The 25,000-nt window shown below is 41.8% G+C and overlaps 1 protein-coding gene across 1 annotated transcript in view; it reads left to right on the forward strand.

The window, feature by feature from the left end:
- The window catches only part of smyd3 (SET and MYND domain containing 3), a 99,524-nt gene that overhangs the window by 16,803 nt on the left and 57,721 nt on the right, over positions 1 to 25,000 (forward strand). Inside the window, exons 4-5 of the mRNA XM_078283040.1 lie at positions 243 to 300; positions 1,552 to 1,706. Coding sequence (XP_078139166.1) covers positions 243 to 300; positions 1,552 to 1,706 — 213 coding nt within the window. The remainder of the gene's footprint in view (positions 1 to 242; positions 301 to 1,551; positions 1,707 to 25,000) is intronic.

Consider the following 25,000-nt stretch of genomic DNA (forward strand, 5'->3'; position numbering starts at 1 on the left):
TGGTAAAATGCACTGTCATCAAGATAAAAACAAGGCTGTTTTTCTTAGTTCCTGAAAAGTTGACATTTTGGAGATACAAGGTTTTCACCCAACAGCTGCGATATGTTCCAGGGAGTGCAGCAGTCAAAATACTACAATAATAATAATACAGTAACAATGTGTAATTATAGAGGAACAATAACTCTGTAAAAAAAATAATTATATGCTGAAGTAATTTCCCTCCTCTCCCTTTTCCTCTCTAGTTAACTCCATCTCAGAGCAGCAGTGAGGAGCTGTACACTTTAGAGGAGCATGAATCACGTAAGTCTCTCCTCCAAGTATGTGTGTGTGTGTGTGTGCGTGTGTGTTTTGTGTGTGTTTTGCAGGCCTGAGTACTATGCCAAAGCAGAAGAGAAACAGTTGGTCTCGTCTGGCCTCTAGGGTTGTCGCGGTGGGCGGTGTTACCGGTGGCATACGGTCTTGGAGTCCACACCGGTGGCATCTTTCCATAGTTATGCCGATGACACACAACTTTATGTGGCCGTGTCTCCTGATGACACAGGACCAATTGATTCCCTTTTTAAATGTATTTTAGATATCATTGTCTGGATGTCACAAAATGTTTTACAGCTCAACCAGGATAAAACTGAAATTTTAGTCATAGGTTCTAAAGCTCAGAGAGAGAATCTGGTCGCAAAATTAAATTCCCTTGGACTTACCCCAAGCCAACAAGCAAGAAACCTTGGTGTGGTCTTTGACTCAGATCTGAACTTTAAGGCTCATGTGGGGTCTGTCACCAAATCTGCTTTTTATCACCTCAAAAAGATTGCTAAAGTGCGACCATTTCTCTCTCTGAGTGACACAGAGAGACTAATGCACACTTTTATATCGAGCAGGCTGGACTACTGTAATGCTCTCCTATCTGGTCTACCCAAAAAAGTTATAAATCAGCTACAGCTGATTCAGAACTCTGCGGCCCGAGTGCTGACCAGGACCAGAAGGAGAGAACACATTACACCTGTTTTAAAGTCCTTACATTGGTTGCCTGTCAGTTTCCGTATTGATTTTAAAATTCTTTTACTTGTTTTTAAAGCACTTCATGGTCTTGCACCGGCATATGTGTCTCGCATGCTTACAGTATATGAACCAGTTCGGCCCCTCAGGTCCTCTGGCACGAGTCTGTTAGTTGTTCCAAAGTACAGGACTAAAACTTTAGGTGAGGCAGCTTTTAGCTTTTATGCTCCGAGCCGCTGGAACAGTCTGCCTGTGGATCTGAGAGCAGCTGGAAGTGTTGAAATCTTTAAACGTAAACTTAAAACCTACCTCTTCAGCCTGGCTTTTGATTAAGAATGGTTTATAGACTTTATTTACTTTATTTTATTCACTTATTTTATTGTTTTTATGTTGTAAAATTGTATTCTATTTTATTTTATCTGTTATTTTATTAATATTATTATTATATATTTTTACTTTTAAATCTATTTTTATTGTATTGCATTGTCATCATTTTTATTTTTGCATTGGTCTCAAATTGTTTTTACGGTCTACACGTGTTCTGTCTATTTCTTACAGACCTGAGTTCCATGTCAGAGCAGAAGAGGCAGGGTCTATCCCAGCTGGCCTCCATGTTGCAGCTCTACCTACAGCAGGAAGCACCTCACCTTGCACAGGAAATGACATCAGCGCTGCCGCCCTCCTGCCGAGAACCCCTTGGCCTGATCGCAAAGGTCAGCTAAATTCTCACACACACACACACACACACACACACACACACACACATACTACAAACGCAAATGCACACAGACTCATGCATAGATACACATACACATCTTGGCACACACATGCACATTCACACATATGAATACACATACACAATCACTCACAAACATGCCTGCAGATGCACACACACACACACACACACACACACACACACACACACACACACACACACACACAGACAGTCACAAGCAACTGTTAATTGCCTTTAGCATCCCCTGGTGCGTTTGGATGTAACCCTAACATATGTCTAAGATCTTCCCAGCATCTGTGATTAGATCCTAGTGTTTGTGTGTGTGTGTGTGTGTGTGTGTGTGTGTGTGTGTGTGTGTGTGTATTCCCAGAACAACCTGAGGTCTTATTCTCTTAAAACACACCAGCTGCTGTCATGAGAATCTAAACCGCAAATCATTATGTGTGCAAGGATGTGTTTGTCTGGATCTCACTCTACCTCATCTGGCTTGTGTGACTCCTTTCTTTCAGAGAGATTTCAGTGGTGTAAGGTGTGTGTGTGTGCGTGTGTGTGTGTGTGTGTGTGTGTGTGTGTTGTGGTTTTCGGACCATCTCTGTGAGTGTATTCTGAGTGAGTAATAATTAGAAGCAGCCAGGTGAATGAGCTAAGAACGCCTCAATGGCTCCATAAACAAACATGAAAGTTGCAAATAAACAACATTCAGCAATAAACTTTGAGCACTATATAATGAGGATGGTCCACGCTCAAAACAGAAAAGTTTATCTACCTTTTGGTGTTCTAAACCAAAGCCAGTGTCAGGAATAAGTCTAGAGAGGAAAAGAAATAACAAAAAAGATAAAAAATAAAAAGATTTGTTATATATTTCATGATATGGTAATATCTTTTTTATCTTTTCCTTTTTTGAACGTGACTTTCCCACTTTTACAATTTAATTTCTCTCTCTCTCTCTCTCTCTCTCTCACACACACACACACGCACACACACACTATGAGTGCCTGTTCTTCTACTTTCTGTGTGCGTGTGCTTGTGTGAGTGTCTTTGTATCCATGTTTGCATCATTTATTCAAAATGATCCTGGTATAATCATGGAGGTGGAATTCCAATGAGGAAGAGAGAAGGAGAGTGTAATGTCTGTACTTCTATGAGATGTGGAAGTAACTCTGTGTGTGTGTGTATGTGTGTGTATGTGTGTGTGTGTGTGTGTGTGTGTTGGATTGTGCAGCTGTGAAAAGAGGGAAGCTGCTGATTAAATGTGGTTCAAGATTCCAATGGGAATTCCGCTCCAGTCTGAGGGATGTGAAGAGAGGAAGAATATCGAGTGGATTAAAGAGAAGGAGAGAGAGAGAAAGAGGGAAGAAGAGGGTGTGAGGAAAGAGAGAGGGGAACAGAGAGATAAAGGGAGGGGGGGAATGAAAAGAGGAGAGCGCGAGAAACTATGATATATTGAATGGGGGAAATGAAAAGAGAGGAGGAAGGTAAAGTAATAGAGATAGATTAAAAGAGAGCAGGGGAGATACAAGGCGGAGTAATATACAGTGAAAGTGCATCACTATATGAAATGTAAACAAAAATTGAAGATGGCTGGAGATAATATCCTCAACATGTTAGCAGCTTTATGAATGCCACTTGTTAAAAATGAATCTGTTAGTGTGTTTGCTCCCCAGTGCAGTCGCAAACAGCAGAGATTGTGTTCTCTATGATATCTCAGCCTTTCACAAGCAGAGAAGCAAGGGAATGGGCTTTTAATTATTTAGCAGTTCACATGATAGGATGCCATGCTTGTCTGCAACGTATTGACTTTCTCTGCATCTAGAAAGACAGAAAGAGACACGCGGGAGGGGGATGAACGGTGGAGCGAGGGAGAGAATGGGAAGTTATGAAAAGGATAGAGGTTGGCTGATGGAGAGAGAGGAGACAGAGGAGAGATGAGAGGAGATCGAGTTGGCTTGATGTTTTCGGAGTTGAATATGTGAGAGGTAACCAATTGATCTGCCGTGTGTGTGTGTGTGTGTGTGTGCGTGTGCGTGCGTATAATGCTTGTCTATTACTCTGTGTGTGTAGCCTCAAGCAGGGTCATTCCTGTGCTGAGAGTGAAAACAATCACATACTCACACATACCTATAGCCGTCAGCATCCCATCCCACACACGCACACACACACACACACACACTCACACACACACACTCACACAACACTCACACACATATAGACTCACAATGTATCTCCCTGGGGCTATACACCATATAATCCTATTATTGACCCCATAGAGCTACTGCTGGTGAAGTAACTTCAGTAATAGGCCCATGTTAGACTTGTAGTGTGTGTGTGTGTGTGTGTGTGTGTGTGTGTTTAGAAATAGACTGTAGTGTTGATTTCAATTTAAATTCCTCCTCACACCAGCTCAAAACTCATAGACATCATGTCGAGGCTATTGCAGACTCAAGGTTGCTCTCTCTTCTTCTCTCTCCCTCGCTCTCCCACTTTCTTTATCGCTCTTTCTTTCTCTCTGTTGCTCTCTTTCTCATTCACTCTGTCTTGTCTTTCAAAATTTCTTGGTGTATATTGCAATTTGTGTTTGTTGAAGTATATAAATATTTTTTTAATGTTATCACGAATGGAGAGAGCTCAATTTTATTGAATAGCGATGAAATTATTGTAAAAAGCCTGTTGTCAGTGTCTTGCAGATGACCCATATACTGCTGTCTCCTTTTCTACTGTAACCCTCTTGTGTGTGTGTGTGTGTGTGTGTGTGTGTGTGTGTGTGTGTGTTTACAGTGTGTGCTGGTTTGTGAAGGGCGTTGTGGTCATTTGACACCTCTTCATGGACGCTCCTACCTCTCTACCTCAGTGCAGAGTCTGAGGCATTCTTCAGTATCACAGGCCCATATAACACTATACAGTGCAGGTAAATGATACCAAACATGCGATGATGTCAGCATGCAGATGTAGGAAGTAAAGTGTGTGTAATGATCTGGCTAGCTCCTATAGACCTATACTGTATGTATACACAGCAACCGCTCCTGAATGCCAAAGGTACAGGATGTGCGTAATGTTTGGTGATGTCATGGATGATTAGCTGTTATCGAACGGGACAAAGAGGTGACACAGAAAACACACACACACTTTCACACACTGATACTGTGACACACACACTTTTTGATGCAGATTACGCTGTTTGACACGCACACAGGTTGGGGATTGCTGGCTTGAACTCCAGACAGTGTACCTTAACATTTATTCAATATTTCAAAAAAACATATTGATGCTCTCCTTGGTATCTCTCTCTCTCTTCCTCTCTCTGTCACATAGTTGTCACCAGAGATTAATGTGGCTGTGGTTGTTTACGATGGGATGACATCTTCACATTGACTTGCTGTATAAGAGAGCTGGGATATTCACTGGGTCAATTCAGAACACACACACACACACAAACACACACATACACAGAGTCTTGGGATTGTGTGTAGACAGGGTATGAAGCCACCTTTAAACATATATGTAAGTACTTCTTAGGAACACTCTCGTTATGAAGTTAAAACCAATATACTACAAATAGTTACACAGTTGTATTTGGTGGTACAGGTTCTGCTCCCTGTATGAATCCAAGCAACATGATAAAAATTTCTGAAGGGAGCAAATCAAACCCCTCCAGGGTTTATAGAGCAGAACCCAGCAGACACATGTCACTGAGATATGTAATATACATCATTTCAAGCCTACAGAAACATACCATCGCAAGTTTGTATTGATTAATAAGAAACCAGGCAGGAGGAGGCTGGGGTGGTGGAGGGAGAAAGCAGCACAACCAGTTAACAGCAGCATGGAAGTAGGAACCGCAGGGATGAATGAGGAGCTGGCAGCTTAAATAGACCGTCTAGTTTGAAGTGCCGAAGCTGATTGGTATTTGTTTGGATCAGCTGACGATCAGCAGATGTGGTGCGCATGACTTACGTGTCCTGCCTGAACCAACATGAAGCTTCATAAAGATTAGAAACTGATTTGTTTTTAAGGATTATTTTTTGGGCATTTTCACCTTTACTAGACAAATTGGAGAGAGACAGGAAAGAGAGGGGGATGACGTTTACATGATCATGTTTACATAGAACACACCTTAGACCTCTGAGCCACCAGGATGCCCCCTGATTTGTTTTTAAACTGCCTGTGGTAGCTTAGGCAGTTTGCTAAAATTGCATTTCAGTATTTTATGGGTTCATTAACAAGTATAGTTAGATGCGTTTTAGTGCCCTATCTGGAAGAAATCTTGATACAGCATCTTGTGGATCTACTTAGATCATCTTGTGGAGCTACTTGGACTTCAAGTATGAATTTGGCTTGCTTGGATCCTGGTTTGTTTCTGTTTTTGCTCATATCGTTCTGTTAACCACAACACCATTTGAGTGCATTGAGTGCTCTGTTTGGACTCTGTAGGCTGGACACCATCACATGTGAAGAGTGAAGCAACTCTCAGCTGATGCCACTGGTCTGAAACTAAATCTAGACTTGAAATAGTATTAGCACAGGCAACAATGAATTCTTGAAAGCAGTCCCAAAGACAGCTGGTACAGTCCCATTAATTGTTTAAAAAAAACACACACACACAATGGCCTGGATCCAGGTGTAGCTTCAGCCTGAGTGATATGTGGTTCTGTTTGTAACCTAATATCCAGAGTGTTATTTTAGGGAGTGCCAATAGGGGGCACTGTGATCGCATGGACAGCAAGGAGCGGGGAAGTCTCTGATTCCACTGTCTCTCTCTCTTTCTCCCTCTTCCTGCAGTATTCTCTTGCTCTCTGTTTCTATAGACTTCTATTGTTTTCTGTGTCCAGTCTTTTCTGTTCCAATGTCAGTCTCCTCTTTCCCTCTCTCTCTCTTTTTGTTTCTCTCTCATTTGCTCTCCCTCTGCCTGTATCTCTCTACCCTTTCTGTCTCTGTAACTCTATCCATCTTTACATCTCTTCCCGTGTCTCTCTCTTCATTATCCTCCTCTATACAGGCAGCTCTTTCAGTCTTTTTTCTTCCCTCTCTCTTTCCCTCTCTCTCCCTCCTCTCCTCATGCTCTCTCTTTTTAATGGCTCAAGTACATAACAAATGAGGAGTTTATTATTGTGTACTTGGAATGCTCAGTGTGCTCAACAAAATAGGTCATTACCATGTGTGTGTTTATGGTTTTGTGTGTGTGTGTGTGTGTGTGTGTGTGTGTGTGTGGTCTGGTGTTTTACAATAGGGGAGTGTTTTATGCGAATAGCTACTCCTTCCCAAACACACTATTACTGTTATACACACACACACACACACACACACACACACACACACACACACACACACACACACACACACACACACACACACACACAATTACAACAGCGGGACTAGCAATGAAGTAATGCCACAGCATCATTACTGCTCTTAATATACCCTAGAGGAGCTCTGAGGGAGGGTGTGTGTGTGTGTGTGTGTGTGTGTGTGTGTGTGTGTGTGTGTGTGTATTGCACAGTGTGTGTGCATGCAGTACTATGCAGGTATGTGCTACAGACAAACTGCAGTGGGGTTGAATGTCTGCATGAATGTGTGTGCGTGTGTGTGTGTGCATATATGCTCAGTGTCTGCACCGGTTCCGGTCCATTGTGTGTTGCTTCGGACTGCAGTGGTTTGTGTGTGTGTGTGTGTGTGTGTATTGGTCAGACTGCAGTGGTTTGTGTGTGTGTGTGTGTGTTGGTCAGACTGCAGTGGTTTGTGTGTGTGTGTGTGTGTGTGTGTTGGTCAGACTGCAGTGGTGCAATAAGCAGTGACAGATGAGATCTGACCGCCCCACATTTTATTGCTTCCCCCAAGCAACTTCCTCTCTCTGGAGTGTGTGTGTGTGTGTGTGTGTGTGTGTGTGTGTGTGTGTGTGTGTGTGTGTGTGTGTGTGTGTGTTTGTATGTTTGTGTGCTTGTGTGCAATTACTTTCCTGTATATGTGTGTGTGCCTCTGTGTATTTCTACATGCACGCGTGTTTGTCTGTGTATCCCTATATGTGTGTGTGTGTGTGTGTACATGCTTCACTCTATGGCTGTGTGTGCACTTACAAGCCTCTGTGTGTGTGTGTGTGAACTTATTGTTATGCTGCATCAGCCCTTGCTGCATGGAGACCCATTTCTCACACACACTCCTCGCATGACCGACATATTACCCCATAAAACACACGCACGCACGCACGCACACACACACACACACACACACCCCTCCTATCTCCTCTAAACCTGTTCCTCTGTGTCTTGTTCGCGCTCTCTCAGCCTCATTCCTTCACTCTGCTGCCTGCCCGTCACTTCTCTTCTCCTCATTCACTCCCAGGCCAAGTCTTGGTTCTCTTAGTTGAAATATTGGTTTTGTATAAAAATTCACACTGCCTACAGCGATTTACTAGGCCTATACTAGCTTTTGAATAAAGTTTGAATTTTGTTACCTGTAAAAAGAGAATGTCAGCAACCTGCCTCATTTACATCCCCAATAAGATGTTCATTGTGTCTCTTTCAGTGTTTTTCCACTTGTGCGTTCACCAAGACACACACACAGATGTTTAAGATAGAGGCAGACATGAAACAAAAATTAGAATGCTTAGTCGGTCTGTGGGAGAAAAATAAAATCTATGACATTGCACAGTGACTTGCCTTGTTGACTGTGCTGCTTATCTCAGAATGAACGCTGCCTTTGTTTCAGATGACAGTGTTTTTCAGAGACTGGGTTGGGAGTCAAAGTTGGGCTGTACAAAAGTTTTTGACAGGGAAGTTTTTGACTCTGAAATCCTAATTAGGTTGCACTGTCACAGTGTGTTCTCAAATCCCTGCTGTGTAAGACAATGTGGAATTGTTGGTATTAGGTTAATAGCCCAAATAGAGTCGATAAAGTTAAATAAAGTAGATCAAGTTAAATGAGTCTGCACAATAACAACAACTCCTCAATTTTGTTTTTTAGTGTCTGTGAAGAACAGATTTAAAGTGGAGGAAAGAAGGAAACGAGTGAAGAAAGGGGAAGACCGGAAGGAAGGAGGCAGAAAGGGAAGAAAGGAAGGAATGAGATGATGAGCAGATGGAAAAAAGCGAGGGAGAAAAATGAGAAGAACTAATTGAATGCAATCGGAAAACCAGTGTCATATAGCTTGGTATAAGCCAGGCAATGAAGTATGGTATGGTTAGAATATGGTTAGATGTAGTATGGTTAGAATATCTTAACCTTATTTTATTATTTTGTTATTTTTTTATTGTCAGAGGCAACCTGGCCAAAAATACCAGCGGCAAGACAAACAGAAGTTGCAAATGAACAAGATACTACAATGTACAAAAGACAAAATACAATGAGAATCACATAAAAGTTAACTGCAAAGTCAATATTCACTAAAGGAAATGGCTCATATGATGATATAATGTTATGCGGGTGGACAGCGACAGAAAACTCTATTCTGGGAGGAACGGGTGGAGAGATGGAGGAGTAGAAGGTAGGAAAGGCAGAAGAAGGGAGGGAAGAAGAGAGTGAGGAAAAGAGAAAATGGATGAAGGGTGATGGAGGGAGAGTGCATGAAAAATGGGGAAAGAAGAAAGGAAAGCAGGAGAGAAAGAGGGTTAGGTAAAGAATGAAAGCAGATGACAGGGAAAGTGAAATACGGGATGCAGAAAAAGAGTGTGGAAGAGAAGGAGGAAAAGTGAAAATGAGGAAGGGACAAATGGATGGAGGAAGGGAAGGATGGAGGGATACAGCAGAGAAAGAGGGGGAGAACATAGTCTGCGCTCTATAAAAGGGTTGAAGTACCTGTATTTATGGTTCTGTGTATGAGGCTGTAACAGGGGCTCTTGGGAAACGTTCACACACACACACACACACACACACACGCATACCTGATTTAACCATGCTGGAAGGAAGGAGACTCCCTATGGACAACTATGTTGTATATTGTTGTTTATTACCTATGTATGGAGACGATTTATCACAGATACACACACACACCTACCTGATGCCATGTATGAGAGCGGAACCAATAAATTTACACCCCTGCTGTAAATTGTTTTGGCTCCAATTACACAAGCAGACATGGGAGTGTTTGTGTGTAGGTGTAATTTTCTATGTGTGTCTATTCACACTCATTTTTGTTACAGTTATAATTTTCTGTGTTTGTCAGTGTGGGGATTGTCATATTATTGTGTGTATATATGTGTGTAGGTGTAATGTTCTCTGTACATATGGGTGTTGTAGTTGTGTGCATGTGAATGGGTGTCTGAGTGTAACTTTCTGTTTGTGTGTGTGTGTGTGTGTGTGTGTAGGAGTAATTTATTCTCATGGCTTTCCTTTATATTTATGGGCCATCTGTTGAGCAGTGAAATGAGGAGCAGACACACTGGCTCCTACCTTATCAAATGGGAAAGTTATCACTCTCCAAACTTTTTACTTGGGAGAAAGAATCATTTGCAAAAGTCCAGCTAACTTTTTAGGAAGGAAGGAAGGAAGGAAGGAAGGAAGGAAGGAAGGAAGGAAGGAAGGAAGGAAGGAAGGAAGGATTTACAGCAGAAATGAAAGAATTAATTAAAAGTCAAGGAGCAAGGAACAAACAGAGGAAGGAAAGTATGAGAGAAGGAAGAGAGTGTGTGTGTGTGTGTGTGTGTGCGCCAGTATATTTGGCCTTCTTGTGCTAGTATGTTCCTGTGTGTGTGTGTGTGTGTGTGTGTGTTCGCTTCATGCTTGTGTGTGAGTTTGTGTTTGTGTGTGATGTGTGAAGTCATTACAATAATCCGCGTGTGTATGTGTTAGTATGTTCATCCTTATCTCTCTAACGTTTCCCTGGTCTGCCATTGTAGCTGGCAGTGCCATGGGCGCTACCTAATTAGCTTAGGCTTTGGGTAATCACACACACATACACACACACACACACACACACACACAGACACAGCTTAGTGTAATGACTTTAAGTCCACCATGAATGCAGTCACAGACAGTATAATAGGCAGACAGAATAAAAACCATTTGTTTAATTGACTTAGAGCTCGGCTGCATGTGTGTGGGCTCATGGGGAGACAGCAGAAGAGAGGAGGTGAAGAAGAGATAGGAGATAGGAGGAGAGAAGGAGAGAGGAAGAAAGAGGAAAGGACAGGAAGAGATGGAAAAAGAGACGAGGGGACAAGAGGAGAGGGGTAAAGGAGCCGAGATGTGGAGATGGAGAGTGTTGAAATGAGGAGCAAGAGCAAAGAGAGAGAGGCAGGAAAAAAAGAGAAAATGAGGAAGGGGTTGGATGGGGAAATCAGGAGAGGGGAGATGAGGAAGAGCGAATCAAAAATTTGAATAATTCTGAATACAAATGTAGATGTCATTGTTTTATTCTGAAAAGTGACTTGAGCAGTAATGTGTTGCTAGAGATTGGTGTGTGTGTGTGTGTATGTTACTGTATAAGTGCTTGTATGTGTGTGTTTGCATGTATGTCCATATGCGTCATGTGTCTCTGTCTGTGTGTGTGTGTGTGTGTGTGTGTATGAGTTGGGGGGTGGGGTTTGCTTAATGAGCAGCTTTTAGCTCCAGCTTTGACAGCCGCTGTCTCTCTCTTCTCTCCTTTATCCTCCCTTGCTTTTTTCCTCCTTTCTTTTCGATAGCGCCAACATTTACAGTAATTACTGTCCTTTGGTGGTGGGGAGGGATGGAGGGCTCGCGGCATACCAAACCATGCTTGTGTGTGTGTGTGTGTGTGTGTGTGTGTGTAGCTTATGTGTTTGTGTATCTTGTGTGTCTTGTGTGCTTTGCTAAATGGCCTCCTGAGGACTGTTCCACAAAGTGAGATTACAGCTATGCCAGGCTTATTTCAGTAAACCAGGCTTATTTTCAGGGAATTTGGTTCTACAAAGCAGGTTTAATTGAGCTCCAGCTAAATTATTATGGAAACACATCCTTCCAGACTAGCCTGGTCCTGATCAGACTTATTTTCAAGCTTAGCTTCAACTCCGGCTTAACTGTGTTATAATCCTCCGACCCGACTTCAACTCTGCACTTTCTCCAAAGTTCCGCCCCAGTTATATTTTGGTTGATTTATCATTCTATGACATAGACAGCAGTGACACCAAAGTTAGGCAAGCCTACTTAAAATTTGGAGCAGGCCTGTCATCTAAAGTATTTTCTACAACTTTGGTCAACTTCTGTTATTTTTAAATGTACTCTATGCATTTTATTTGCTTTCTTACTTAAATATCCCAATTGAATTAGCATTAATTGCAATGAAAATAAGTATAATATTAATATGTTTTATCAGTTTAAGCCCTTCTGTTGTAGATTTAGGTCATTGTCATGCTGTGTGACTCAACTTATGTTAAGTTTCAGATCACAAACAGTTGGCATTCATTGTTCCCTCAGTGATTGTGAGCTGTCCAGACTCTGAGGCAGCACAGCTGCCCCAAACTATGATGCTCCCTTTACTGTGCTTCACAGTTGGGACGAGGCTTTGGTGTTGGTATCAAGTGTTTTTTTTCCTCAAAGTACAGCATTGTGTCTTTTTGGCAAAAATGTCAACTTTTGCCTCATTAGTCCGCAGAACATTGTTGCAGTCGTGTTGTGGAACAGCCAGGTGGTCTTTGGCAAACATTAGATGGGCAGCAGTGAATTTTATATTGAGAGAAGTGGTTTCCTCTGTTGTATCCTTCCATGAACAGCACTCCACTTCAGTGCTTTTCTTACTGTGGACTCTTGAACACAGACATTAGCAAGTGCAAGAGATATCTGCAAATCCATACCTGTTACCCTAGAGTTCTCTGTCACCTCCTTGAACATTATACAGTACGCTCCTGCAGTGACCTTTGCAGGAACCCCAGGCCTGCATGGGGAGAGCAGTAACAGTGTTGAATTTCTTCCTTTTGTTCCATTTATCTACCTGACTGTTGATTGGTGGAGGCCCAAGTCTTTACAGATGCTTTTGTTGCAGTTTTCAGGTTTATTAACAATTTTTTTCTTCTGAAATCTTTTTTGATCAGGGCATGTTTCACTTCAACAGATCTCTGTTGTGAAGATCAGACTGTTGGTATCAAAACATTGTGGGTTTATAATAGAGCAGGCGACCTCTAATCCGTATCTGAATGTCATCACATTGGTTGGGATACATGACTCAACTTACCCCATTTTGTAGAAATCATTATCCTAGAGGTTCACATACTTTTTTCATCCTAGGCTGTGAATGCTTAAACAATGTCTTAACAAATGAAAAGAACAATTGTTTATGTGTTATTTGTTTATTCAGATTGTGTTTATCTATTATTACTTGGATGAAGATCAGACTACATTTAGGGGCAATTATGGAAGACAGGAATGCACATAATCAAGGGGTTCTTTCTTTCTTTCTTTCTTTCTTTCTTTCTTTCTTCAAACTTTCTCACAACAGTACAGTGTTTCCTCTATCTTTACAAATATCTTTATGTAAGTAGCATTGCCTGCTTGATATAGAGGCAAGGTTTGAATGAACTGATGTTCATTTGGTTAGTGGATTGGATTTACACTACAAGAAAGCAAGCAATTAAAGAGGAAATTTCAGCACACATCAAATTTTCACAGCTATTGGTGAACATGCCGTGTGGCCTAGTGGTTAAAAGACACTGTCATGTAATTGAAAGTTCACAGGTTTGATCCTTGCAACAGCCAAGCACCCTGTTGAAATGTCCCTGTGCAAGTCACTGAACACCCTACCTACTCCCTCACCCACCTGTCACCTCACCTGGGTGACAGCATCAGCTAAATGCTTAAAAATGTAAACCAAAGCTTTCATTCTAGATGGTGAGAGAATGCCTGCATGAAGACAGCCTTTAATAGGAGCTAAATTAAGGCATCAAATATAAAACTGCCTGTATCTCAAAGTGTGGATGTTTCCTCTTCTGTCTGTGGACTTTCTTGTACCTTCAGCACCTTAGTAAAGTTCGGCTGGCTGGGAAATGGATGGTGATTCTCCAGAATCACGATAAAAGACATTTTATTGTGATTCAGTACACACAAGCACAACTGCTGATGCCAGATGGAGCCTTGATGCTAATAGAGGTGCGCTGGAGGTGGAGGGAAGGAACATACAGCAAGTGAATTGACAGCTAAAGAGACGAAGAAGGGGACTGCATGTATGCAGATCAGTGAACATAATGATGAGGTTCACTGAAAAATGGGAGAATGTCAGCCTTATCTTGATTTGCTAAACGCTAATAGAACGATGTGCCTGGAGAAGGGGGGTGTGTGAGAGAAGCATCCTGATTGATGTTGTCTGGCCTCATTGCCCTTCCCATAGTGCAAAAACATCTTAATGTCAAAATCTACTCTTGCCAGTTAAAAATAAGAAGAAAGAGAATTAGGGCTGGGTCAAGTGCAGAGCCACAGAAAAGCAAAAGAGCTGGTAGGGAATCAGTGTCTTGCTCAGGACACTTGCCTCAGGGCGGATGCTTGCCAAAACAGTTTGTAAATACCTAGATTTCCCCTCACCATCTTTAGACACTCTGTGGCTCAGCGAGCTAAAGGCGCCCAGGTGACATCACAGGTTCAAGCCCAGCTCATGGCCGATCTCAAATGTAACCCCACTCCCCCACCCTCGCTCCCAGTCTTCTTGTCTATCTCTGCTGTTCGTTATCAAGTTAAGCAAAGATGCCGTGAATGTTATCTTTTGAAAAAAGAAACCCAAGCTTGTAAAGTATCCAGTATAAAGAATGCCTACCCATCAACCCCTTTGTTAGCCATCCTGAATATAAATGAGTTTCCCCAGAGTTGGTTCCCTCTCTCTGCCTTGCTTATCGCTGCCTCTCATCTGTCTCTCATCTCTGTCTCTCCGTCTCCACACAGCCCTTCTCAACCACAGCCAAGCGCTAAACCCCTCAGTGCAAGGCCAGTGCAGACACACCTCACTGACTTTCAAGTTCTCAGTACATAGCTATATGCGTGTGTGTGTGTGTGTGTGTGTGTGTGTGTGTGTGTGTGTTTGTGAGATCTGCTGTATGTTTTTGCCATCTTTTGGAGTGCAAATGTGGAAACAAAACTTGGAAACCCCAAAAGTGGCCAATTTTCTGCACCTCATTAGAGAGGGGGTTATTTTTAGAGTCAGGGATCAGTGAATAAATGTGTGTGTGTTTGTGTGCATGCATGTGCTTGTCTCTAGGTGTGTGTGTGTGTGTGTATAAACTGAAATGTTATCCTGCCGTGGTTGGGGAGATGCCAGTTCAGGAAGTTGCATTTAGTTGTTGCGGTTCCTGTATTCTCATTTTTCATGGGCATTCACACTGTGCTTCCTCTTGTTAAACATCAACAGCTCATCAAGAACACAAATAAGACTGTGTGAGTACACACACACACACACACACACACACACACAAACTCTCCATTATCTAATTTCCCCACCTCCTGTCCACAGAAACAAAGACAAAAATTTGTTACTGTAGTAAATAATTATTATAGTAAACAATATTGTTGTCATCCAAATATTAACGATTGACTAACAATGACAGTAATGATGCATGCAATTACAGAAGCCAAATGTTAGCTATTGATAGTGCTACAATAGTGTAATTATTCCTTGCTGAAAGATCGAAATATAGCAAGTTGGGGAGAAGGGAGGGAGGCAGAGAAAGAAGAGAGAGGGATAGACACGCATACACACACACACACACGCACACACACGTACACACACACACACAGCCTGAGTGTGGAATCTTGTGGAATCTGCACACGTTTGCTATTTTCTGTGGTGTCAAACAATTTGTCATCCTGACTGGTCACTATCTCTTTCTCCTTCATCTTCTCTTCTCTTCTCTTCTCTTCTCTTCTCTTCTCTTCTCTTCTCTTCTCTTCTCTGTATGTTTTGTTTGTGGATGTTGATTTCCATGCTAGTCGGTGTGTGTGCTGTATTGTGTTTTGTGTCTTTTGAGCATGAATGTATATTTAAGCATGATTTTCCGTTTGTGTACTTTATGTTTGTGCATGTATGTTTATGTCTATATATTGTGGTGTGTGTGTTTCACAGTAGTTGAACTCGCCAGATAAAGGTCGGACACACACACACACATACACACACACACACACACACACACACATACAGCTCTCCACTTGGCTCAACTCCCATTGGTCAGTGACTAGTGTTACCATGGTGATGTACAGTGACTGTTAACGATCAGACTTTTATTTGAGGCAGTGATGAAGTCCTCTTTTTTTCTTTCTTACTCTCTCCCTCGCTCTCTTTGTCTTTTAATTTACACTCTTTCCCTTGCTCACTTCCTCCCTCTCTGTGTCTCTGATGTGTCTGTGGATAAGGGGATAGGTGTGCCATTAAATCTACATCTCCCTACATCTGGTCCTCATTTTAAAGGATAATATTAAATTGAAAGATTCACACCTACTCAGATATATTTGCATGTCTGTGTAGATTCATTTTAGTCATCCTGGTATTAAAATGCCCAAAAAAAAACATTAGAAACAAAATCCACTGGACTTAAAATTAAGAGTTGAATCTTAAGTCCAGTGGATTTTGTTTCTAATTTTTTTTTTTTGGACTCTATATTTGCATCTTTTAGAGTGAATATGCCGAAGTGCAAGTGCAGCTCAAGCAAGGTGAAGGATGATTTTGAGGAGGAGACTTGATAAATGTTGGTAGTTTTAATAAAGTTATATTGAAAGTATCATAGTTTACATGAATTTAAAATTCAACAGGTATAGACTGGCCTAGTTAGCCTGACTTACCAAAAGCCTCAGTGGGGGGGGGGGGGTGTAGTAGAGTATACAGTAGGAAGAGAGGCAGAGACTTTCAAATCTCAATGCTGCAGCAGCCATGAGAAACTCGAGCAATTCTGCATTATCAACACCATTCTGTCTCATATGGGTACTGAGGATTGGGTGTGTGTATGCAAATTAGCATCAATGCTTGTGTTGAATGCTGAATGTGTTTCCACGTGTGTGTGTGTGTGTGTGTGTGTGCGTGTGTGTTGGTGTGAGATAGTGTGTTTCTATTGATCTAATCTGGCAGAGCAGTTTTAGTCTTGTCAGCAGTTTTTCTGACCCAAAGCGAGAAGGATGACACAGAGAGAGGAATGGAAAGTAGCAGAGGGGGAGAGAGAGGTGGGAGAGATGGATGGAGAGGAGGAGAGGAGGTGCATGGATAGGGTTTGAACTACGGCGGAGGATGGAAGGAGCGAAAGCAGGCGGGAGGTGAAGACTGTGACAGGTCTAGACCATTTCAAATTATTTTAAGCATAATAGTTATATGCACTGAATGTACAAAATATTAGGGACATCTTCCTGATATGAAGTTGCCCCTTTTGCACAATCCACATTGTCTCAAGGTTTCAAAATCTTCTGTAACTCGTCTGCTTCTCTTTACGTCTCCTCCTTTGTGATTGGTATAGATTTAGTAAGGGAAATCAATAAGGGATAATGGCTTCTATCTGGATTCACCTCCATCGGTGTACTTCATGAAAAGAGTGTCCCTAATATTGTGTACATTCAGTGTAGATTCATGGTTTTTGACAAAAATTGCTGTTTTTAAGCAAATTCATGCTAAGGTTGGCTTACAAAAGACTGCATAAAATGTAGTACAATCAATGCATTTTATAACCATAAACACAACAAGAATACTCTTTCACTGTACATTTTATTCATGAATTACCATGAAGGCCTGGACTAGTATAGGCGAAATTCAAAAGCCAAGAATTGGTTCTCTGTAACCTACCATACCTTACCTTACCTCGCACAGGTGACCCAGAGTTCAGGGGTCAAAGGTTACAGGGACTGGTGGCCAGACAGTTACTAGCAGTAAACTATAATCTCAGGTATACAAGTCTGTGTTCAATTATGTACATGCCAGCCTAGCTAATATACTTGAATTTGGTGCTTTTTCCTTTCTGATTCTGATACAATACATCTATCCCAAGTGACTGAAAGCAAATGCATTCAGGCTGCTACCATGACTGCAAACTGCTGTGTGTGCAAATATGACTGTATATGACTACATTATGATGATGCTCAGACATAATGTGGGTATCAGTATATCACCTGTTTTAGTCGTGTAAAACCAGAGAAGTAGAATAATATCATTAACAATACCGTTTCTACTCTAGGTTATGTGTCTGTTACATCCAATACTGCCCACTTTTCTAACATAAAGTCTAACCTTTGGGAAATGGAAGAAAAAGCTACCACAAAGCTAGAAAAAACAAGTGTGAGGGAAAGTTTATTTTCTACAGGTCTCATTTCCATATTGTAGCTTTCATATTTGCAATATAGACCCACATTAATATTAGCAAAATGACCAAAGTGTTTCTACAGTTCTCACTTAAAAGAGAAATCCAGATGGTCGTTTGCAAACTGTTTTATTGACTGTGATTAACAGTCTCTTGAGGCCAAAGGAATAAAAAAAATACATTGTTCCTTTTGGCTCAACACTGGATGTTTTGTCACTGCAGGTTGACACATCATCTGAAGTCAGGCAGGAACAGTAGGTTCCTAATGTTCAAAGCTCTGTGACACTGGCAGGTCAGTATTGTTGGGCTCAGCAGCTCACAGGCACATGTTATGTATTTTCCTGCCAGTGGTGTTTGAAAGGAGAGGTGGAACATAGCACATATTGGGTTAGGGTTATGTCTGACAGAGTGTGTGTTTGTTTTACACATTTAGTTACGCAGAGTCTGTCACCAAAAAGAGGTTGACCGTTCAATGTGAGTTTTTTTCTCCTGTTCTGCATTTATTCATTTTTCATTCCACCTTGTACAAAAACAACAAACAAATGCCACAGTGATAGAACGATCTCTGTGTTTCACCCCTCAGTTAGGAGCGGCTAAAGGGGGGTTCAGGCTTAATATTACGGCTCTTCCTGGAACTGCCCTCAGGTGAAGATGAGGGGAGGAGGGAGGAACACACACACACACACGCACACACACACACACACACACACACACACACACAGGTCCCAGTGGGCCAGTAGATCTAACATAGTGTAATTACAATGGGAAGCTCCTTTAATTGACTCTTACTGCCAACCCCCTGAGTCTGCAGTGTGTGTGTGTGTGTGTGTGTGAGAGAGAGAGAGAGAATCTTCCCCTAGAAGAAGGTTCCAAACCTTGCCTCCATCCTGTTTGAAACGCTTCAACAAACGGCTTCAGTGCCATCTTCATCATCGACTTCCTCATTCCACGTTGCCAATCTACAGCAATTAGAAAAAGCCTGTCTGAAATGTTTTGGGTATTTGTGTAATGCAGCTTTACTTTTCTTTAAGGAATATAGTTTGTTTTTTTAGTATCTACTTCTTCAAGGAGGCAATGTTTACACTGTTTTGTGTGTGTTTCTCTGTCCGTCCGTCCGTCTGTTAGCAGGATATCTCAAAAAGTTGGGCACAGATTTTCACAAAACTTGGTATGAAGTTTGGTTATGGGCCAAGGAAGAACCGATTAACTGTTCATTTCCATTGGCCAAAAGGGGGCGTGGTGGTGGGCGTGGTCTTCCACAAAAAGGTGCATTTTTGTGCATTTCAGAACGAATTCACATAATATCACGACTTTGACAAAAGGTTGTGCAGGGAAGAACCACTGTGTCACGCCTTCTTACACCTTCTTAGTTTTTGTAATGTCTCTGGGTCAAGCCTTGCAGGGTGTTGTCAGAAATGGCGCAGGTCTGTGCTACACTGAGCACATTTTCTAGTGTATAGCTGTTTTTTTTTTTTTTTTGCTACTTCAGGTTTGATTTTCATCTTCTCTGCTAAAGCTAATGGCAAATAATAAGCAATGAACAGCACATTTTAGTTCCAGAAGATTTTTTTATTTCCAAAACACTTCATATCTGGAATCAAAATCTAAACATGCTGTTACATCAGTAAAAAAAATATCAATGTTGAGTTATTTTTTCATGTCATTTACCTAAAAGCAGGGGGCTGCCTGGCAGAGGAAACATAGCATCATCATGTGTCTGTCTTTGTGTGTGTGTGGGTGTGTGTGTGTGTGTGTGTTCCATCTTGTGCATACTGATGTGTGTTGATGTTTCTGTCCTCACGTTGTGATCGATGGAGGTGATAGGCTGATGGTTGGGTCACCCCTTCAGGCAATTTGTGTGTGTGTGTGTTTGTGTGTTTGCGAGTTCATGTTTGTATGTGCATATGTTCTTGTCAGTTGTGTTGAATAGTGTTTTGTGTGTGCTTACAGGCATATGAGTGTGTATGCACATTCATCAGTTGTGTGTATTTTGTGTGTCTGTGTGTGTGTGTGTCTTCTGAAATGTCTTTAGCTTCAGGCTGCATGTAATCCAATTCTAACACACAAGGCACAGATGTCTCATAATGATCACCGATATTGACTGATGGGTCTGTGTGAGAGAGAGTGACATGACTGAGAGAGAGAGAGAGAGGGTTTACTATGTATATGTGTATATATACCATTTCTCATACAATGTGCTCCCTTGCACAGAACACACACACACACACACACACACACAGTGCAGTATTGTCCTTGTGAGTCAAGGACATCTCTCCTAGTTTCACAGGTGAGGGAACACAGACTATTTCTGGCGAGGAGGAGAGGCAGGGAGGGAGAGAGGAGGAAGACGAGGCAGAGTAGAGGATGAGGAGGATGGAGGAAGAGGAGTAATAGAAGGGTCGGAGGAGGGAGAAAATACAAGGCAGCAGTAAACATGATGCAGTCCCCCTCTGGACCAATCATTGACAAATATGTCACCTTGTTTTTGACCTGTAATTGTAGTGCCCCACTTGCAGCTGTGACACATGGACAAACAATGTAGCGCCCCCCTTGGACCAATCAGTGTAATTTTGCACGGATGCATCATTCCGCCTGTAATATAGTCAAGGTTGTTTCACATCATGGTTATTGGTACAGATGTGCTGCAGTCCTGGGAACAAGGCGGATTATTGCTTTTATACCACATTTACAACATTTTTTAACATAGTATCAAACATTAAATAGATAAAATACAAGTTTTGGGTTGTAATTTAAATTAATTCCTCATTGCTGAGCAATAAACATCCTTGCTTGCTTCATTCCTGATTGTAACAGAGTGAATAAATAAGATGCAGATTATTCAAGGCAGAGTGATAGTTTGAGTTATGGAGTACAAGTTCATATATTGTTCATATACAGTTACAATAGGACGCATGGGATATCTATCATCCAGTATCAATGTGTGCTCGGAAGCAAATGCTGTATAATTCAGTTTAATCGTTATTAATCTCCTCAAAACATAATTGAACGTCTATTTTGCATTTACAACCCTGGACCCCATTGAAACCTTCTCTAAACCTATAGTATAAAATCCCAAATCCCTCATCATCAATCTGAAAATAAGGCTGTATTTTTTTTCTTTCCCCCAAAGAAGCTGACATTTTGGAAATCTGAGGTTTTTGATCTTTTCACCAGCTGCTCACCACACCCCTTACTCCACTCATCTGCCTCTCTCTGCCTCCATCCCTCCATCCCCCACCTCCTCTTAACTCCCTCATCCTTTCATCATCCCATGGTTATACCAACCTTACAGTGCACCTCTCTAAAGGAATGGGCAATGAGCTGACGGAGAGGAGAGGAGAGGGGGATGGGGAGAGGTAAGGGAAAAGCGAGAGAGAGAGAGAGGGAGTGAGGAGGGTTAGAGCAGAAGAGGAGGAGGAGGAGACGGAGGGGGAGGAAGGAACAAGTGGATCAGAAAGTAGAGAGTGGGAGGGTGAGGAAGAGGAGGCGAGGAAGTGGAAGAGGTGGTTTTTGATGTTTTTTTTCCAGTTGTATTATTCATTTATAATTTTAGCTACCATACCCTTATCTATTAGGCCTGTCCCCCACCCCACATCCTGCCCCCCCCCCCTCTTCTTTTAGGCCCTGTTAATATTTTAGATGCTAGAGAGGTAGAACTGTACAACAGGTACAATTTCTATTATTATTACAGGATGATTCTGATGGTGGTAGTTATGTTTTTCACTTGGTATTCAATAATTTTGTGTGTGTGTGTGTGAGCTCTCCCTGAAGTAAGAAGACTTTAAATTGCTCATATGAAAGTGACACCCTCCCCTTCTCCTTCTCATCTCCTTATTTTTCAAACAGCCTCCTCCCTCACTCCATCTCTCTCGCGCCTCCCTCCTTCTCATCTGCAATTTTAAAGCTTATTCTGCTGTTGAAGTCCTGGCAAGTTGCTCTGGATAAGAGTGACTGCGAAATGCATAAAATGTAAATGGAAGAAATGTCATCTCCTCCCTTCACCTCCCTCCCTTCCTCATTCCTTCCCTCCCTCCCTCGTTGTCTTGTGCCTGTTAGATGCAGACTCCGTTTGGAGACAGTTGCTTGTTATGTTGCTGTAGGTAGTTTGAACTAAACAACACCTGATAAGTGTTAGAAGTAAGTGTGTGTGTGTGTGTGTGTGTGTGTGTGTGTGTGTGCGTATGTGCATTTGTGTGTATCTGTCTACATCTCTCTCCCTCTCTTGTTCTCTCCTTGTGCTGGCTGTTTTTTTCCCCACTCTTTTTTTCTATACCTTTTACTTTCTTTCTCTTTCCCTTGCATTCCCTCTTCTTTCTCTCTATCTCGCTCTCTCACTCTCTCTCTCTTTCTGATTCTCCTCCCTCTCTGTAGAGGTCAACATTAATATCCTATTCCTTTAGGGGATCTATGAATCAATAACTCAGCAAGACACACGTGTGCACACACACACACATACACACACATCTGTAAACCAGTTAGGACCAGTTTTTTGGTAGAGGTACTCTACAAGCAGAACATTGACATTCTGTTTCTCTCTCTCTCTCATCTCTTCTCCTTTCTCACATCTCTCTCTCTCTCTGTCTCTCTCTCCATCCTGTCTCTTACTTTCTGTTTCTCCAGTCTTTGTCACTAGACAGTTTTAGAAGGCACTTTGAAAAAGACTGTCACCAGGGAATACTATGCAACCAGGCGAACTCATAGGAGGCCTGGTGTAAAGCGCATACACAGACACACACACACACACACACACACATACACGCACACACAAAATTCCTGGCGGTGGCAGGGTTAGACAGGGCAGCTACCTCAGTGCCATGTACAGCTGGTGTGTGTAAGCTCCACCGAGCAGAAAAAATGCCTCTTCCGCTACACTGCACAACACATACATACACACACACACACACACACACACACACACACACACACACACACACCGGTTGCTCCGGTACAGAGAGGCTTTCTAGTGTTTTCTATTTCTAGGATTTCCATAGAGCGTTATACTTTGAAAAGTAACTTCAATAACACCTTAATAACACATGGCTAGCAGTGCGTTATGGGAATTACCACCACAGCTTTATTTTCTCTCTGACCAATCAGATTACTTAGCTGGAATGACCCACTATTTGAATAAATCACTTTCTGCTGTATGAACAACAAAATGACAACCGCACTAGAGTTGAAAGCTCTTACAGGGCTGTAAGTTGCTTTGGATAAAAGCCTCCACCAAATGGCAGATATTCTTTATTATGTTATCATGTTGGGAAGGGCAGGAGAGAGAGAGACATATCGCTTTATTTTCTGGAAGAAGATAGAAGCTGTGACTCTGTGATGGCGAGGCTGAGGGGTTATTTGTCTAACCACTGAGAGCAAAAGGTTTAGGTCCAGCCCTCGCTGCAGGAGTCACTCTGCGACTGTGTGTGTGTGTGTGTGTGTTTGTGTGTGCGCACGGACGTTCCATATTTCCATCATGCTGTTTGAAGCTGCTGGTGGAAGCTAGCCTCCAGACAGTCACCTGCTGCTGTTGACTTCAACCCCCAGATCTGTGTGTGTGTGTATGTGTGTGTGTGTGTGTGTTCATTGTCTTTCTTTCTCTCTTTCTCTCTCTCCTTCACTTCTCTTTGTTTCTCTCCATTTCCTCTATTCTTTCTCCTCCCGTCTCTCCCTCTAGCAATACGCCCTTCTCTCTAACTGTCTTTGTTGACTGATAGACTCATAAAACGTGAATCCAGCATGCGGGTTAGCGACTGTATTTGTCGAGATGTATCTTGAGTCAGTAACATATTTTCAGACAGTAAGGTCTGCCAGCTTTGCCAATATTAGACGCTGCATTTTGTCATTATACTGTTGTCACTGAAGGCATATGTTGCCCATTTGCATTGCCTCAAAATGTTGGCCATGCTTTTAAAGACTAGTGTCATATTTCTTTGTGGGGTGGTTGGTTAGGTTAGGGTTATTTATTTTTTTTAAGATGTCAGGGTACCTCTGCTTTATTAGACACATAATAGAACAATAGAAAGTGCTAGAGTAAGATGTGAGTGAATCCCATCAATAATAAAGGGTGCCAGCTGGGTGTGATTATCGCTTGTAGTTCTTCTGTTTCCCATTGTTGCAGTGTTTTGTCATTGTTCTCCATTGTTTGTTTATGTTTTTAGTGTCTTTCACACATTTCTCTGATTTCCCACTTTTATTCTGTTTGTTTACACCAGCATCATGTTTAAAAATGGTGGTTGTAAATGACTGTTGACTCTCTGTGTTGCTTGTGCGTCACTCGCGTGATGACAATCCTGTCAGCACCCTCTGAAAGCTGTATCAGTAAGATTTTACTGTACCTAAACTGTACTGAACCATGAACAAAAATATCATTTAATTTGTTTTGGCTGCCTACTGTAGCTCAGTATTGAAGGCATATAGAGAAGTTTAGATGAATCATGTACATGGTAAAAGGAAGGATATATTGGCATGTTTTCAGTGATTGGAGATGTATCGTAGCAGCAGGTTATGTCTCTTTATTTGGAATCTTCTTTGTGATGATAACGACTGTGAAGGAAGTGTGTGTGTGTGTGTGTGTGTGTGTGAGAGAGAGTACAAAATGCAGCTCAAATGTCATCAAAAGTTTGTGTGTGTCTTTGAATCTACATTCACGTAATCCTTTGTCTGTGCCTTTTTAGCCATATCGCTACTGCACACACACACACGCACACATACACACACACACACACCGGCACAACGGGGGGTTTGTGTCTGTGAAGCTGCTCTAAACTGAACTAACCTCTCAGCGTGAAAACTGACATTGTAGCTCAGAGCCGCAAGAAACACATTTACATTGAAATAAAAAAACAAAAATGGAAATGTTTTCCGATCTAAATGATGAAAACATTGAACATCAAACTCAGTCTGCAGCTAGCAGCCATAGCAACAGCAGAGAGGGAAACTGAAGTAGTTGTTTTTTTTCTGATGTAGATATTAAAGAAAACACTGAACATCAAGCTTGTGTTGCTTGGATTTTGGAACAGAGTGACAGATCTCTTAAATGTTTTGTCTTAAATGTTGCACTGCTATTAATAAAGCCACAGATGAT

Source organism: Centroberyx gerrardi, chromosome 1 (assembly GCF_048128805.1).
Source record: "Centroberyx gerrardi isolate f3 chromosome 1, fCenGer3.hap1.cur.20231027, whole genome shotgun sequence".
Lineage (NCBI taxonomy): Eukaryota > Metazoa > Chordata > Actinopteri > Beryciformes > Berycidae > Centroberyx > Centroberyx gerrardi.